The sequence below is a fragment of the Meriones unguiculatus genome, chromosome 7 (genome assembly GCF_030254825.1).
Source record: "Meriones unguiculatus strain TT.TT164.6M chromosome 7, Bangor_MerUng_6.1, whole genome shotgun sequence".
In the NCBI taxonomy this organism is placed as follows: Eukaryota; Metazoa; Chordata; class Mammalia; order Rodentia; family Muridae; genus Meriones; species Meriones unguiculatus.
In genome coordinates this window covers 76,926,704-76,942,918 of record NC_083355.1, presented here as the reverse complement: position 1 = coordinate 76,942,918, position 16,215 = coordinate 76,926,704, and the positions used below count along the sequence as shown (strand labels likewise).

The 16,215-nt window shown below is 38.8% G+C and overlaps 1 protein-coding gene across 4 annotated transcripts in view; it reads left to right on the top strand.

Moving 5' to 3' along the window:
* Positions 1-16,215, top strand: part of Sos2 (SOS Ras/Rho guanine nucleotide exchange factor 2) — an 86,725-nt gene that overhangs the window by 47,226 nt on the left and 23,284 nt on the right. For 2 of the 4 annotated variants that reach the window (XM_021650932.2, XM_021650930.2), the window contains exons 8-13: positions 1,893-1,991; positions 9,882-10,006; positions 10,564-11,219; positions 11,745-11,826; positions 13,083-13,205; positions 16,041-16,144. In XM_021650932.2, the coding sequence (XP_021506607.1) occupies positions 1,893-1,991; positions 9,882-10,006; positions 10,564-11,219; positions 11,745-11,826; positions 13,083-13,205; positions 16,041-16,144 (1,189 nt within the window). Of the gene's footprint in view, positions 1-1,892; positions 1,992-9,878; positions 10,007-10,563; positions 11,220-11,744; positions 11,827-13,082; positions 13,206-16,040; positions 16,145-16,215 lie in introns of all 4 variants that reach the window. The other 2 variants (XM_021650931.2, XM_021650929.2) reach the window with 1 other exon arrangement.

Below are 16,215 nucleotides of genomic sequence, written 5' to 3'. Positions count from 1 at the left end.
CACTGCAAATTAATAAAGTAGATGGTCTTTGTAGACTAGCTTTAAAGTGTTGTATTGGTCCTAGCTAGAACTACTACGCTGACTGACTCAGATCAGTAGTAAGTAGCTTAATGCTTTCCTTGTCGATCATTCAGCCGCAACAAAATGCTATCCGTTGGGTAACTAAAAAGATGAAACTTGCTTCTCACTGCCCTGGAGGCTGGGGATTTCAGACTCACAATGCTGGCATATTCATGGTCTGAGGAAGGGGCCACCATGTTCCCTTAGGCCCTTATCAGGTTATCAGCTTCATTCTTGAGGATGCGTCCTCTTCCTAATTGTAAAACTAATGGATGGGGCTTAGACTTCGGTGTGATGTTTTGGAAAACAGGAGCATGCAGACCATCAAGAGCAAGTGCTAAAAGAAACTAATCTCGCCAGGCTCCTGACGAACCCTGTCTGACACGGCTATTCATTGTAAGCAGAGTTAGCTTTGTCAGTTGAGTTAAATGCTAGATATTTTTCATAAACAAGCTAACTCTGAAATGTTTTTACTCATTGGAGAAATATATTTTAGAAACATTTATAGTATACAACATCCTTAAATACATTCTTTGTAATTATTTGAACTTCTAATATTTCCTTTTATTTACTGGCTGTTGTTTCTTTTTTTGTTTGTTTTTTTAATTTTTATTAATTACACTTTATTCACTTTGTATCCCCCCTCCAACACCTCCCTCCTCCCCTTCCAATCCCACCCTCCCTCCTCCTTCTCCACACATGCCCCTCCCCAAGTCCACTGATAGGGGAGGTCTTTCTCTGCTTCCTTCTGATCCTAGTCTATCAGGTCTCATCAGGACTGGCTGCATTGTCTTCCTCTGTGGCCTGGTAAGGCTGCTCCCTGCTCAAGGGGAGGTGATCAAAGAGCAGGCCAATCAGTTCATGTCAGAGACAGTCCTGTTCCCATTACTATGGAACCCACTTGGACACTGAACTGCCATGGGCTACATCTGTACAGGGGTTCTAGGTTATCTCCATGAATGGTCCTTGGTTGGAGTATCAGTCTCAGAAAAGACCCCTGTGCCCAGAATTTTTGATTCTGTTCTCCTTGTGGAGCTTCTGTCCTATCCAGATCTTACTATTTCCCACTTCTTTTATAAGATTCCCTGCATTCTGCCCAAAGGTTGGCCATAAGTCTCAGCATCTGCTTTGATACCCTGCTGGGTAGAGCCTTTCAGAGGCCCTCTGTGGCAGGCTCCTGTCCTGTTGCCCATTTTCCTTTTCTTTTGATGTCCATCCTCTTTGCCTTTCTGAATGGGGATTGAGCCTTTTAGCCAGAGTCCTCCTTCCTGATTAGCTTCCTTAGGTGTACAGATTTTAGTAGGTTTATTCTATATTATATGTCTAATATCCACTTATGAGTGAGTATATACCCTGTGTGTCTTTCTGCTTCTGGGATACCTCACTCAGGATGATCTTTTCCAGTTCCCACCATTTGCCTGCAAATTTAAGATAGGTTCTAGGTCTGTAGCTAGAATGGCCCATATTATGCAACCATCCTTCCTTGGCTTCCGTCAGGTGGGATTACATGTGTATACCACTTTGACTAGCCTAACTTACAGTAAATAGCTTTTAAATGTTTCTTTAGGGTATGTGGAAACCTAGATGTTTGAAGAAAATCTGTAGACAACATTGTGAAAGTTACTTTGCCATGTAACAGATGCAGAAATGTGTCTTCTCAGTGATGTGCAGGATAGGGAGGCGAACCTGATTTCTAGCACCTCACTTTGAGTAGGATGTACTTATGATTGTCACCTTGACGACTCTGAATCTTGTACTTCAAAGCTGCCTCCCTGAGGCTCTGCTGTTATGTGCCGCTGGTTTCAGAGATGTGCTGTCTTTTTACTTTGCAGTCCATTGCTGACGGCTTTAAGGAGGCTGTTCGTTACGTCCTTCCACGTCTCATGCTGGTGCCAGTGTATCACTGTTGGCATTACTTTGAGTTATTAAAGGTAAGGCAGAAGCTTCCTGTAACAAAGTCGTTAGATTTATAAAGCCTACAACTTAATTTTTGATCTGATTGATATAATGTCCTAGGCCCTAGGGATTGAGCTCAGTGGTAGAATGCTTGTCTGCCATGCAAAGCCTGGGCTTATCTATAACTGGCCAACAAACACACAAGAACTGAGAAGAATACAGACTAACATTTCAAACTTCTATCCAAGGATATTGGAGAAACTCCTATTGATTTTACCACTTTCCATATCATTTTTATTTTATAGACAGATATAAGGAAATTAATTTTTGTCTGTAGTTTTGTAACATAGATGCTCAAATTATCATCCTTAATGGAAGAGTATTTTCTTTTTAAAATTAATTTTTTGGAGATCCACAGTACTAACCATCAAAAACATTTTTAATTTTAGAATTATTATAGAATAGCTTTTATTATGTGACCGTTTCATACATGTAAACAATGTATCTTGATTCAGTTTACAACTCCTCCCACTCCACGCATTGCCAGTGCTTCCTTCTTCTCCCCACCCCCTTTTTAAAACTTTTAATTGATTATTTGTGAATTTCACATCCTGTACTCAAGTCCTACTCATTAAGCCATCTCTTATTATCCACTGTCTGCCCTTGCAGCCTCCCCAAAAGAAGATTAAAATAAAATAAAAATAACAATAAAAATTTAAAAATCTCATCATGGAAATGGCAGTGTGTCACAGTGTGTTACACAGTGTATACTTTTGTCCAAATATCTTTACTTGCTAATGTTCTTTGCAGTGAGTTATTGGTCTGGTTCAATGAAAATTTTGAACAGTGTTATAGATAAAATTATGTAAGGTAGGTATGCACCCTTACAGGCAGAAATAACTTTACTCTGTGAGTTCAAAACAAAAGAGAGGATTTGAAAAGGAGAGAGGGCTCCAAGGTCATGAGAGTGGGAGAGCTGGACCCCACAGACCTTGGGCAGCACAACATAGCTGTCCCTGGTGCAGTAGGCAGGGGTGAGCCAGGGAGAACTGGCCCACCCTTTGCTGGCTGCAGCACTTAGGTGAGCTGGCCAGAGCATGCTGGAGAGCTGGCCTTGGTGGTGTGGGTGCAGGAGAGCTGGTAGGCTGACCAACTCGGCTACTACACAGGCCCAGAACCAGGGCTTTGGGTTGGCCCACCCCAGCATCTACCTCGTCTATGAACTGTTACACAAAGGAGCCAGTCCTGCAGAACCAAAGCTTCAGGATCTCCGTGGCACATGAAAGCAGTGATGAACTCCAGGCACTTAATACATAATGAGACACCATAAAAATGTATTCTTGAGATACATATTCATTAGAAACTACCAAGTAAACTCTTTGCCTAGGTGTCTGAAAGGCAGCTGTAGTATTAGTCTAGCTGTTATTTCAGGATTATTAGCTGCAGAGTCAATGAACAAAGTCTAAGCAGGCAATCCAAACCAGAGCAGTAATTTGGGGCCCTAAAGGTGGGTACAGAATGGTCAAGTAGAAAGCTGATTCACTTGAAGTGCAATAGAATTTGAGAAAGAAAATGTTATTGGGCAAGGTATACTGGAATTATATTCACAGAAGAACAAGGTGGAAACAGGCAGAAGTGCTCATGTGCTGTCTGGGGTTAGATAGGACTGAGGAGAGAGTGAGACTGGGTGGTTACCAGAAAAGCGCCATCTTTCTCTCCTGCTTTAAAGAGGAGCAGACACCACCTGAGGTACTAGATGTGAGAAAAGAAACTCTTTCATGGTGAGGTGCTTTAAAGCTTCAGGGAATGACCAACAGACAGAAACCACCATTTCTGATTAATGAAGCTGCAAGTTCAGATTCTGTAATTAACACACAACAACAGTAAGAATAAGAACATGGCTGAGCTACCACGGGCTACATCTGAGCAGAGGTTCTAGGTTATATCCATACATGGTCCTTGGTTGAATGTCAGTCTCAGAAAAGACCCTGTGCCCAGATATATTTGGTCCTTGTGGAGCTCCTATCCTTTCCCCATCATACTAACTCCCCTTCTTTCATATGATTCCCTGTACTCTGCCGAAGGTTTGGTTATGAGTCTTAGTGTCTGCTTTGAAACACTGCTAGGTAGAGTTTTTCAGATGCCTTCTGCAGTAGACTCCTGTCATACATTCAATGCATATCACATCTGTTTTTTTAAATGAGGATTAATCATCTTACCCCATGTCCGTTCTCATTTTTAGGTGTATAGATTTCATTATGTTTATCATATCTTATAGGTTTATATAAGCGAGTATATACCATGTGTGTCTTTTTCCTTCTGGGATATTTCACTCAGAATGATCTTTTCTAGATCTCACCATTTGCCTGCAAATTTCATGATTTCCTCCCTTTGGATTGTTGAGTAGTATTCCATTGTATAAAAATACCACAATTTCTGTTAAAAAAAAAAAAGAATAGGAACATGGAATGGAGATTAGTCACAGAAAGAAGATGCTTCAGACCTCAGAAGGTTTGAATGACCTACCAAAGAAGGTTATTCAAAAGCCAGTAATCACACATTTAAAATTATTAGTAGTCAAGAAATGCAGATTAAGACCACAACCATTACTTGTGCACCAGACGACCTATTTAACAGTCTGAGAACAAGGAGAAAAGGCCACCTGAACTAGCATACGTCCTGGTAATAGTGTAACCTGTACAACCAGCTTTGGAAAAGCTTTGACATTATTAAATTTGAAAATATGTACTCTATTACACTTTTACCTATGAGCAAATACTCTAGAGCTATGGTTCTCAACCTGTGGATTGTGACCCCTTAATGAAGCCAAATGACTCTTTCACAGGGGTCACCTAAGACCATTGGAAAACAGATATTTGCATTACAATTCATAATAGCAAAATTATAGTTATGAAGTAGCAATAAAAATAATTTTTGAGTGGGGGTCACCACAACATGAGAAACTGTATTAAAGGGTCGCAGCATCAGGAGGGCAGAGAACCACTGCTCCAGAGGAACTCATGCATATGTATGCAGAGAGACATGTAAAGGGTAAAGGTGCTTGCTGTGAAGCCTGACAACTTGAGTTTGATCTCCAGGACCCAAATGGTGGATGAAGAGACGCGACTCCTGCAGGTGCCTCTGCTTTCCACACATGTTGTGACATTCTCACACCCACACATGCACACAAAATAAATAAGTAAATGTAATAAAAAGTTTGTAAAAAGTATCTGTCATCTATGATTTTAAACAGCAAAACAGTGCCAACCAGAAAAGGACAGGTTGCAGTTTATTAGCAGAAGAAACTGTGTAGTGTATGATCAGTGAGGCCTAGAAACACCGCTTTGAGAGACCTCTTCCTTTAAGAGGCATACCCCAGCCCTTGAAGTCCAGTTTTCGTTAGACACCTAAGGCCACCTACCTTTTGATTACTGTTGATTTCCCTAAGAATGAATGGTACTGACTTCTTTTTGCCATATTTTTGTTAACCATTTCTGTTATCCTCTTAGGAAAAAAAAGGTATTTACGTCTTTTGTTCATCTTTTAATCAGGTTGTTTTATAATTTAGTAATAAGAATTCTGTATAAATCATGAATCTTTTATCAGAATCATATTTTCAAACATTTTCTATCAGCATGTGAGTGACATTTTGTGATACTGTTTTAGCTCAGCGCTATTCTTGGGTTAGCCCCACTGCCCATTCAGCTGACTGTGGCACAGAACCCTAAGAGCATGGGAGACCATCTGACTCATGAGTGCTGCATACCTTTAGGAGCAGGAAGCAGTCTGGGAGAAGACAGTTTTAGTTTAAAGTACCTGCACAGGTGATACTCCAAGACTGTGACCATAATACAAACATACCTGATTTTTATTTTTCAAATTTAGATTTATGGTAAAGCAAAGATGGAAAACAACTACATAATGATAAGTTACAGTCTGCTCTATACCCTATATTAAACTACATTGAGGTTGATGACAATCCTTTGCAGAGAGAAATTTTAGGGTTTTTTATTTTATTTTATTTTTTGTACATGGGTGTGTTGCCCGCATGTATGTCTTGTGTGTGGGTGTTTTGCCTGCGTATATATCTTGTGTGTACCTGGTACCCACAGACACCAGAAGAGGGTGTTGGATCCCCAGGGACTACAGTTAAAGACAGGTGTGAGCTACCATGTTGGGGGTAGGAATTGAAGCTGAGTCCTATTTAAGAGCAGCCTGTGCTCCCAATGGCCGAACCATCTCTCCAGCACCAATTTTAGGTACTTTAAATATTTTTTTAAAGATTAGGTTTTAGACTTTTTTTTCTTAATATATACTTCAGTCTTTAGGCAAAGTTCACTTCTCAACTTATAAATAACAATCATTATAGTCAAAGTTATATAATATGCACAATTAATTATTAGCATTAATTATTAATAAATAAATATTTAACATTTTTGTTTTCAAGGCAGGGTTTCTCTGTATATCCATGGTTGTTCCAGAACACACTCTGTAGACCAGGATGCCCTGGAACTCAGAAATCCATCTGCCTCTGCCTCCCTAATGCTAGGATTGACGGCCTACACCACCATGCTCCACACACACACACGCACACACACACACACACACACACACACACACACACACACATACACACACACACAATTTATTATGAAGGCTATTGTCTTAGTTAGGTTTTTATTTTGGTGATAAAACACTGACCAAAAGCAACTTGGGGAGGAAGGGGTTTATTTTATTCTACATTTCCAGATAGCAGTTCATCACCAAGAGAATTAGGACAGGCACTTACGGCAGAAATGGAAGTAGAAGCCATGGAAAAGAACTGCAAGCTCCCATGACTGTCCAGGGCCACCTGCTCAGAGATGGCACCGCCTGCAGTGGGCTGGGCCCTGCCACATATATTAATCAGTCAAGAAGATGTCCCACTGAATTGCCTATAGGCCAGTTTGATGGAGGCATTTTCTCGGTTGAAGTTCCCTCTTCCCAGACAACTCATTTCAGATATGATTTATTCAGACTCAAAATAACATTGGTTTAGTCCTTGAACATTTTCTTGAAATTTAAATTCTCTTCAATAGGCCTAGGAAGCTTAATGTTAAGATATATTATTAATGACTTAATGAGATTCGTAGAGAAAGAGTAGCCAATATTGTTTCTTTAGGAAGTAACTTTTAGCTTTTACTCTGAAACAGATGAACCCCCTCCACCTAGATTCGTCAGGTAACGTGGTGTGCAACCTTTGTTGTTTTAAGAAAGACCTTTCCAAAACTGCAGGGAAGTGTAGAAAGACTGATGTATCAGTAACTAGCTTTGCCTAGGGAAGTCAGAAAAAATTCTCAGTGTTGACTATATCAGAATTTATCTATCTGTATCTGTGTTGTCTTTTGGAAGAATTGTATAAACAAATACCAAGGAGGTCTGCATATTAGAAGAAACAATAAACATGACAACTTAGTGCAACACTTACTAGATCTTGTAAGAGAGGAAAGATTACCTAAAGACGTTATTGAGACAGATGATAAAGTTTCTGTATACCAGGTGAAGTAACAGCCTTTTCTTGTTTGTTTAATTATTCCATGATTTTTAAAAACACACCCACTGTATAGAAATAAACACTTTCCCCTATAATTCTGTGTATTTAAGACTAGAGAAATGTCACTGTCCCTACCCCACATCTTCAAATTTACATTCTTAGGTTGTAACAGTAAGTCTTCCCAAAGGAGACCTTCTAAAAAGACGAGCTATTTCCTCAGCTTATATTTCCTACTTTTTGTGACACGAACCAGCAATCTAAGAGGTATGTGTATGTGCGCGTGTGCGTGCATACATACATACATACATACATACATACATACATATATTGGGGAGTTGGGAGGCAATCTACCAGCAAGCCCACAGTTGTTGACAGTTAAAAGATTAGCCATAAGCACAAAGGATACGTCAACATTACTGACAAAGAATCCTGTCCCAGCTTGTAAGTAACTTTTAATTTATGGTAGAACCCCACTATAGGTATTAACAAGGTAAGCTAATGAGTTACAGAGCCTCAAAATATCATGTCATCTAGGAGTTGAGGAGTTAGACCATGGTAGGAGGAGAGAACTTATTCCCACAGGTGGTCCTCCACTTTAAAAATGATTTATACGATGTAAGAATATTCCAAAGATAACTTTAAAGCCATTCAGCGTGGTTTTCCCTCCTCTGTGAGGAGTGGAATGGGTAGGGTTGGGGGATGGGCTCCACACAAGTACAGAGTATGGGGCAATGTGTTAAATTAGTAACTCAAATACAGGAATTTCTTTCATCATTTGCACAACTGTTGTGTAGATTTCACATTGTTTCGAAAGAAAATATAAGAGGAAAAGTATTATTTGAAAAACAGCGTCAACAGTACAAAGCATTTCATGGTATATTGGAGGCTAAATTCACCGGTTGGGTGAGGAGGCCAGTACTGCAGAAGCTTAGGGAGCCACGAAAGAGCTTGACTCATTGCTGCTGGGTCATCACAGAGAGTTTGGTGTCAGTTTTACAAGTGTAAAATGCTTGTAGAGAAGCAGCCTGGGTAGTCAGGAAGCTGATTTTTAGTCTCACTACCAACAATGCATCCACCTCAGTATGTCAAGAGCTTACCTAGAGACTCCAAGCTCTGGGTTCCATCCAAGCTCTGGGTGCCACACACATCCCTCCATTAACTTAATGCTGAAAACCAGGAACATTTAGCAAATTACTGAACTGAGATTATACCGCATGGTTATTGACACTACTGGGGAATTCTAACTCTCCTGACTTCTGCTTTGACAAACTTATTGTATGACTGTTCAGGGGTGACATGTCAAGAGATTTGCTTGAATGCTTAGGGAGAAGGGAAATTTAGTAGCTTTATAACTGAATTTAGGGCAGTTCTAGTTTTGGTAGAATTTCGCTGCTGCTGCTATTAGAGGTTTTAATCAATAAAAAAATTAAAGCCTATAGACAGTGTATGTCATTAGCATCCATCTTTATTAAAATCTATCTATCTAACATATATATGCATATTTACGTACATACATACACACCTTTAATCACAGCACTCTGGAGGCAGAGGCAGGTGGATCTCTATGAGTTTGAGGCCAGCCTGGTCTACAAAGTGAGTCCAGGACAGCTAAGGCTATACAGAGAAACCCTGTCTTGGGGGGAAAAAAAAGTTGTTTTTCAGTTGTGATGGGATATGGGCATCTGCAGACACTTGTGGAAGCAGAGGGCAAACTCTGTGGGGCTAGTTCTCGTGCAGCTTGAACTCATGTCAGGTTTGTGTAGCAGGCACTTTAGCCATTGAGCTATCTTGCTGGCCCTACAAGTAACTTTTAAGCATCATGCTTTAAATTATTTTGTATGATGGAAAGTTTATGACTCATTTTCACAGTTGTCTTTATTGATTATTATGCTGATAATACTTTATATTTTATTGTATTTGTTGAAAGAGGGTTGGTTTTAAGGGGTCAGATAGTATATATAACTATATAAAGTTACAGCTGTCTTTATTATAAACTATATTAGTCTTTTTACTGTGTCCAGATATCTAACAAAAAGTAGCATGAGTGAGGAAGGAGAACTTTGGTTTACTGTTGAAGAAGGGACACAGTCCACACGGTGGGGAAAGCATGGCAGCGTCCTCAGTCAGGAAGCAGAGGCCAGGAAGTCAGGCCAGGCTGCAGAACCTTACCGTGTGCCCTTATGGGAAGCTCCAGGTCCTGCTGGCTCCACGGCCCTCCCCACACAGTGCTACCATCTGCAACTGAGTGTCCAGACACGAGCCTATGGAAGGCACTGCATGTTCAAACTGCAGTGTTAAATCCACAGAAGCTTTAAATATCTGTTGCCACTTTAACTACAGAGAAGTTGAGATAGAACCAAGCAATGTAATCTTATATTTTCCCCCTTAGCAGTTGAAAGCATGCAGTGAAGAGCAGGAAGACAGAGAGTGTTTGAATCAAGCTATCACTGCCCTCATGAACCTACAAGGCAGCATGGACCGCATTTACAAGCAGCATTCACCTAGACGCCGACCTGGGTAATTTTGGACTGTGCCAAATATGAATGTTTATGCTTCCTTCACTGTTTATGCCCACTTTTCTCGAGTGTGATATAGAATGACGATGCACTCTTGAAAGTTTTGCTTGTCTTTTTTTGGTCTGTTTTAGTAAAAAAATTACTATTGTTATATTGTTAGGATATATTTAATAAATTTAAATATACATTTATATTTGTGAAATTTTATATTTTTTCTGCAAGGATTGTGGAATTTATCTGTAACTTTAGTTCTTATGGTTCTAGGAATGAAATAGTCAGCTGTAGTACTTTAACAATAGTAAAATTGAGTCAGTTGGTATTCAGGGGCAGAACTAGAAGAAAATAATTGTTAGTGATATAGTTTAATCTCTGGTTATTTAAGCTTTTGAATGCTGGGTATTCAACCCCAGGGCTTTTTTACATGCTAAGCATATACTCAGTCATTAGACCTCTCAACACAATTTAATACTTTTGTTATTTGATTTGGATTACATAGTCATTATTATTGAATAAGCCAAATTTACCTTGCCTTTTTTTTTTTTTTTTTTTTTTTTTTAGGGATCCTGTTTGCCTTTTTTACAATCGTCAACTAAGAAGCAAGCATCTGGCTATCAAAAAAATGAATGAAATTCAGAAAAACATAGATGGGTGGGAAGGAAAAGATATTGGACAGTGTTGTAACGAGTTCATAATGGAAGGACCATTGACCAGAATTGGTGCTAAACATGAAAGGCATATTTTTCTCTTTGACGGACTAATGATCAGCTGTAAAACTAATCATGGCCAGACCCGACTTCCAGGTTATAGCAGTGCAGAATACAGATTAAAAGAAAAGTTTGTCATGAGGAAAATTCAAATCTGTGATAAAGAAGACACTTGTGAATACAAACATGCTTTTGAATTGGTATCCAAAGATGAAAACAGTGTAATATTTGCTGCTAAGTCAGCTGAAGAGAAAAATAACTGGATGGCAGCTCTTATCTCCCTTCACTATCGAAGTACCCTAGATAGAATGCTGGATTCTGTACTATTGAAAGAAGAAAATGAGCAGCCACTGAGGCTACCAAGTCCAGATGTGTATCGCTTTGTGGTGAAAGACTCTGAGGAAAACATTGTGTTTGAAGACAACTTGCCAAGCAGAAGTGGAATCCCCATCATTAAAGGAGGGACAGTGGTGAAACTGATCGAGAGGCTAACGTACCACATGTATGCAGGTGTGTGACGCTGGCATGCACTGCCTAGAGTCGGGGGCCCTGATGCTGAAAACACCAGAGTTGATGGGAGGAGAATGAGTGTCCCACAAGAACGAAGTTAATGAACTAAATAATTCATTAAACATTTATAAAACGTGCCATCAATTCCAGTGACAGTAAATGGCTCATAAAGTATTTATTTATAAAATTGAATTTGAAAATAATTCTTATTTGAAATAATCCTTGTTCTCATTTATCAAGAAATGGGTTAGTCCAATCATTTGAAAAGTTGAGTGAAGACAGGAAGATAAGGAGTTGGAATTTATCCTCGGCTACATAGTGATTTTTGAAGCCTACCTGGGCTACATGAGGCCTTGACAATATCGGGGTAAGGTGAGAAGAAAGGAAGAGAGAGGGAGAAATACTACATCTGACAGGAAAAAGCTACATTGAGAGGAGTCAAGTCAAAACAGGAAAGAAAGGAAAAGGTGGTACTTTGAGGTACTTAAAGTGGGTAAATTAAACATGTAATCTCTTCTTTTTCAGATCCCAATTTTGTTCGTACATTTCTTACTACATATCGCTCATTTTGTAAACCACAGGAATTGCTAAGCTTGCTGATAGAACGGTAAAGACATATTTCACTCATGTTAACATTTTGTACTTTGCAAAGCTGCTAGTAATACTCGCTAGTTCTTGAATTGCTTGAGTACATCAGCAATATGACTGTTCTTTTCAATGAACTTATGCAGCCTCGCTGCTGAGAGCTTTTTAGTATGCAGTAGGGTTTTAAGTGGGAAACAAAAAACAAGCTTAAAGGATACAAACTACGTATTTTAGTAGAGTTTTTTTTCTTTAAAGATGCTTCATTACCTTTTACTTTCATAATAAACTTGTCATGATAAATTACAAAATATAGACAAGGATAGTAGACTATTATCCTAAGCCTTCTTATCCATCATCCAGCATCAGTAATCATTGACTCATCTCATGGCTCCTACAGATTTTTGAAGTAGATTCTAGTCCACGGATTTTATCTAAATATTTCTATATGTATCTCTAAAATAGTGGTTCTCAACCTTCCTAATGCTGCAGCCCTTTAATACAGTTCCTCACGTTATGATCCCCAAACATTAAGTGCTCTTCATTGCTGCTACTTCATAACTGTGATGAATCATAATGTAAATATTTTTGGAGACAGAGGTTGGCCAAAGGGGTTGTGACCCACAAGTTGAGAACCACTGCTCTAAAGAGAGTGTTTCTTATTTTTAAAAATCATGTATTATTGAGCCAAAAAATTAACATTTTCTGTATTATAATTTCTAAATATTAAGATATGAACTGAAGTTTTTACTGTATATTAAGTAGCGTTTTAAATGCTTTATAACTTAAAATCTAAAATGTGGACCTTTTTTGTGCTGATCAGTACTACCTATAAAACTTTTTAAAACTAAAAATAAGAATACAGGGACTAGAAAGGTTGCTCAGGGTTAGGAACATGTAACTGCTCTTCCAGAACTCCCAAGTGTGGTTCCCAGTACCCGTATTACTTGTAACTCCAACTCCAATGCCTCTGGCCTCCATGGGAGCCACGCATGTGTGCGCACATACACACTCACACACATACACATTTACATTCACACACATACACATGCAGGGACAAACAACAATAATAAAAATCAATTCTTAAAAGAAAATAATACAAAACCTTGGTACCAAATAGCCAAAGACTGTTTTCTTACGTGCACACCTTCTTAAGGAGGTAATTTTGCTTTCTGAGTAATGATAGAAAAGGATTGCTGAGTCAAACAATTTTTCTATTGCAGTCAAAGTTTCTTTCATTTATGTGTGAACACATTTCTTTTCTCTTGATTTTATTCTTAGGTTTGAAATTCCAGAACCAGAACCCACTGAGGCAGACAGATTGGCGCAGGAGAAAGGCGAGCAGCCAATCAGCGCGGACCTGAAAAGATTTCGCAAGGAATATGTCCAACCTGTACAACTTAGGTTTGACCCTAACGTCACATTTTAAAATATTTTCATTATATAGTTTACACACAAGTTCTTAGTTTTTAATTCAGAACCTTCTGTTTTTAACTTTATTTCGGTTGTTTCCTTATTGCTTCCTCTGTAAGGAAGTAGTTTAATTATTTAAGTAATTTGAGTCATCTTTGTATGTTATGGGTTAGATTATGTTGACGCACCTTTGCCTGTTCTGTGGCGTGTGCATGTGTGTATGTTTAATGTGTGCGTGTGTGTGGCATATGCGCTGCAGCATCAGCCACACGTGCAGTCCCGAGGTTGACATCTAGTGTGTCTTCTTTGATTTCTCTTTACTTCCTGAGACAAGCGAGTGTAGCTGGCCAGCTGGCCAGGGGTGCTCAGTGTCGCCCCACAGTGGCACCTGCTGGGATTAGGGATAGCCACGTAGAAACCTGCGCACCCTGGCCTTTCCCCGCTTTCCCCCTTTCACATCCCACTATGCTAATAAAGTAATTGTGGATGCTCTGACAGTACATGGTATTCATGGAAGTTGTAATTTTTTTTTTCCTCATCAAAATACCCAGACATTTGCTAGTCTAAGAAATCATTGTAATGTGAAAGTATACTTAATTATAGCGGTTGTGCATTGCTTGGTACTTGCCAGGTCCAGTTACTCGGGTTACTACCCGTCAGTGTGTTACTGTTCTAGCTGACCCTTGAAACACCATCTGTTTTGTTTTTTTTTTTTTTAGTGCTAAAGATATAATGTAATTTTATGCCTACTTTATATGTTATAAATTATAATAAAGTAATTAAAAATAAAAATTAGCAAGATAAATATGAAATTGTTTATATGAAGGGAAGGGCAAGATAGGGTTAAATCTCATGTCTGTCTTCCTTAGCCAATGTATTTTGTTTTTTTTTTTTCTACTAAGCATTGACACATACTTTTTTGTTTTGTTGTGTTATTGTTTTGTTTTGTTTTTCAAGACAAGAGTTTCTCTGTGTAACAGCCCTGGCCTGTCCTGGAACTCTATTTTATAGACCAGGCTGGCTTCAAACTCACAGAGATTTGCCTGCCTCTGCCTCCCAAGTGCTAGGAATAACGGCCAACAAGACCATACATCTGTTGACTGCACTCAGAAAGACCCTTTGTTACCCTTCTAATGAGGCTGTGTCCCATGCCCAAGGGTAAATCTAACTCTCTCACTTAGTGTGAACAAATGGCTCAGAATAAAGAAATGGAAAGTTTAGGTCTATGTTTAGTTCTAAAAGAAACCTGGAACTTTTCTAAACATTGTCAGGAGCATTGTATGTGAGTTTCAGTGTTTCATATCCTCACCACTGTTTATAGAAGGGTCTGTTTTACACCTTAGCTGATAGTTTCTCACTGTGATTTTGTTTTCCCTTATTGAGTCATGATGTTGAGAACTTTCATTTTTCACCAATTATTCATACTTGTACAGTACAAAATCTGCTTAGAACTTCTTGCCTGTTACCTGATCTTTAATCAGCTGAGGTGTAGAGGTGAACTGAAAAGGTGCAGTCTTCTGCATTTTGTCAGGGAAACATTTTGCAGATGTTTTCTTCCACATAGTGGCTAGCCATTAGCCACTGATGGTTTTTTTGATAAGCTGAAATGTTTAGTTTTGGTAAAGCCTGATGATCAGATTTTCTCCTTTTGTATAAGCGCTTTAGAATTGAATTGCTGTTAGAGAAAATGGGAGTATTTGAATTGAGCTAAGCATAAACTGGAAGCTGATAGTTCTGTGATCGTGGTCCATTTCTAAGCTGCTATGGTAGCCAGCCACTCAGTAACAGGAGGTTGTTTAACACAAATAGCATGACATACTCCGGAAGTTAACTCTGTTCTCTCAGCCTGCTCTGAGGGAAGATGAGGCCCAACTGGACATAGTCAGTTTTTGAAGTAATGAAACAAAAATGCTAATGCAACTCATTTATATTACAGCATATCTGTGGTAGGGAGTGGAAAATTACAGCTGTATACATGATTAAATCTGTCTACTTCCAATATCATAAGTAATCATTTTGAGATAGAACAAGACAAATGCTCTGTCCAAAGTAGTGTTTTATAAACTATAAGAATATATGCTTATTTGTAGTGTACAAAAAAATGATAGCAGTTGAATTCAAAATCAGATACAACAAATGCTAGTTTTCCATTTTATGTGGAAAATGCACCAAAATTTATATTTAAAAACTGATTTTTCAGGGTCCTGGGGAAAGGGGTAGGCCCTTAAAGTGCTTGTCATTGTGAACATGAGGACCTGGCTTCAATTTCCAGCATCCATGTAAAAGTTTAAGTGCACGGTAGTGTAATGTGAGCCCACTATCCCAGCACTGGAGAGGTAGAGGCGGGAGGATGCTGGGGGCATGCTAGCCAGCCAACCTAGCGTGACTGATGAGCTCCAGGTCCAGTGAGAGTCCCTGTCTCTGATGATGATGTTGAGGAGTGATTGAAGAAGACATGTGATGTTAACCTCTGTGACACACACACACATACACACGTTTGCCTTTTCTCTGTAAATACTTAAAAATGTATTTCATGCTATGGAGCATGATTCTTTTACATATGAATAAAGAACATGCCCTTTTTTCTTAAGAACTGAGTAATTAAGCATAGGATAAGGTTTTATACTTTAAAATATTTTCAAAGTGTTAATTTAGTGCCCATTCTGAAAAGCAACCTTAATTTTAATATTTTTGAACCTTGTGTAGTACTGAGTAGATTGAAGGCTTTAAGTACTGTATCACCCTTGTATATGACGCTCACTGCATCCTCAGAGAAGTGAAAGGAAAGTAACTGGTTTCACTCAGTGTTTCTCTCCATTTTATCAGGATCTTAAATGTCTTTCGCCACTGGGTTGAACATCATTTTTATGACTTTGAAAGAGACTCGGAATTGCTTGAAAGACTAGAATCCTTCATTTCAAGTGTAAGAGGTATATTATTTAAAGGCTTGATTGAATCTTATGTTGTACATGAATTTGCTTTAGAAATTCTGTGACTTTTA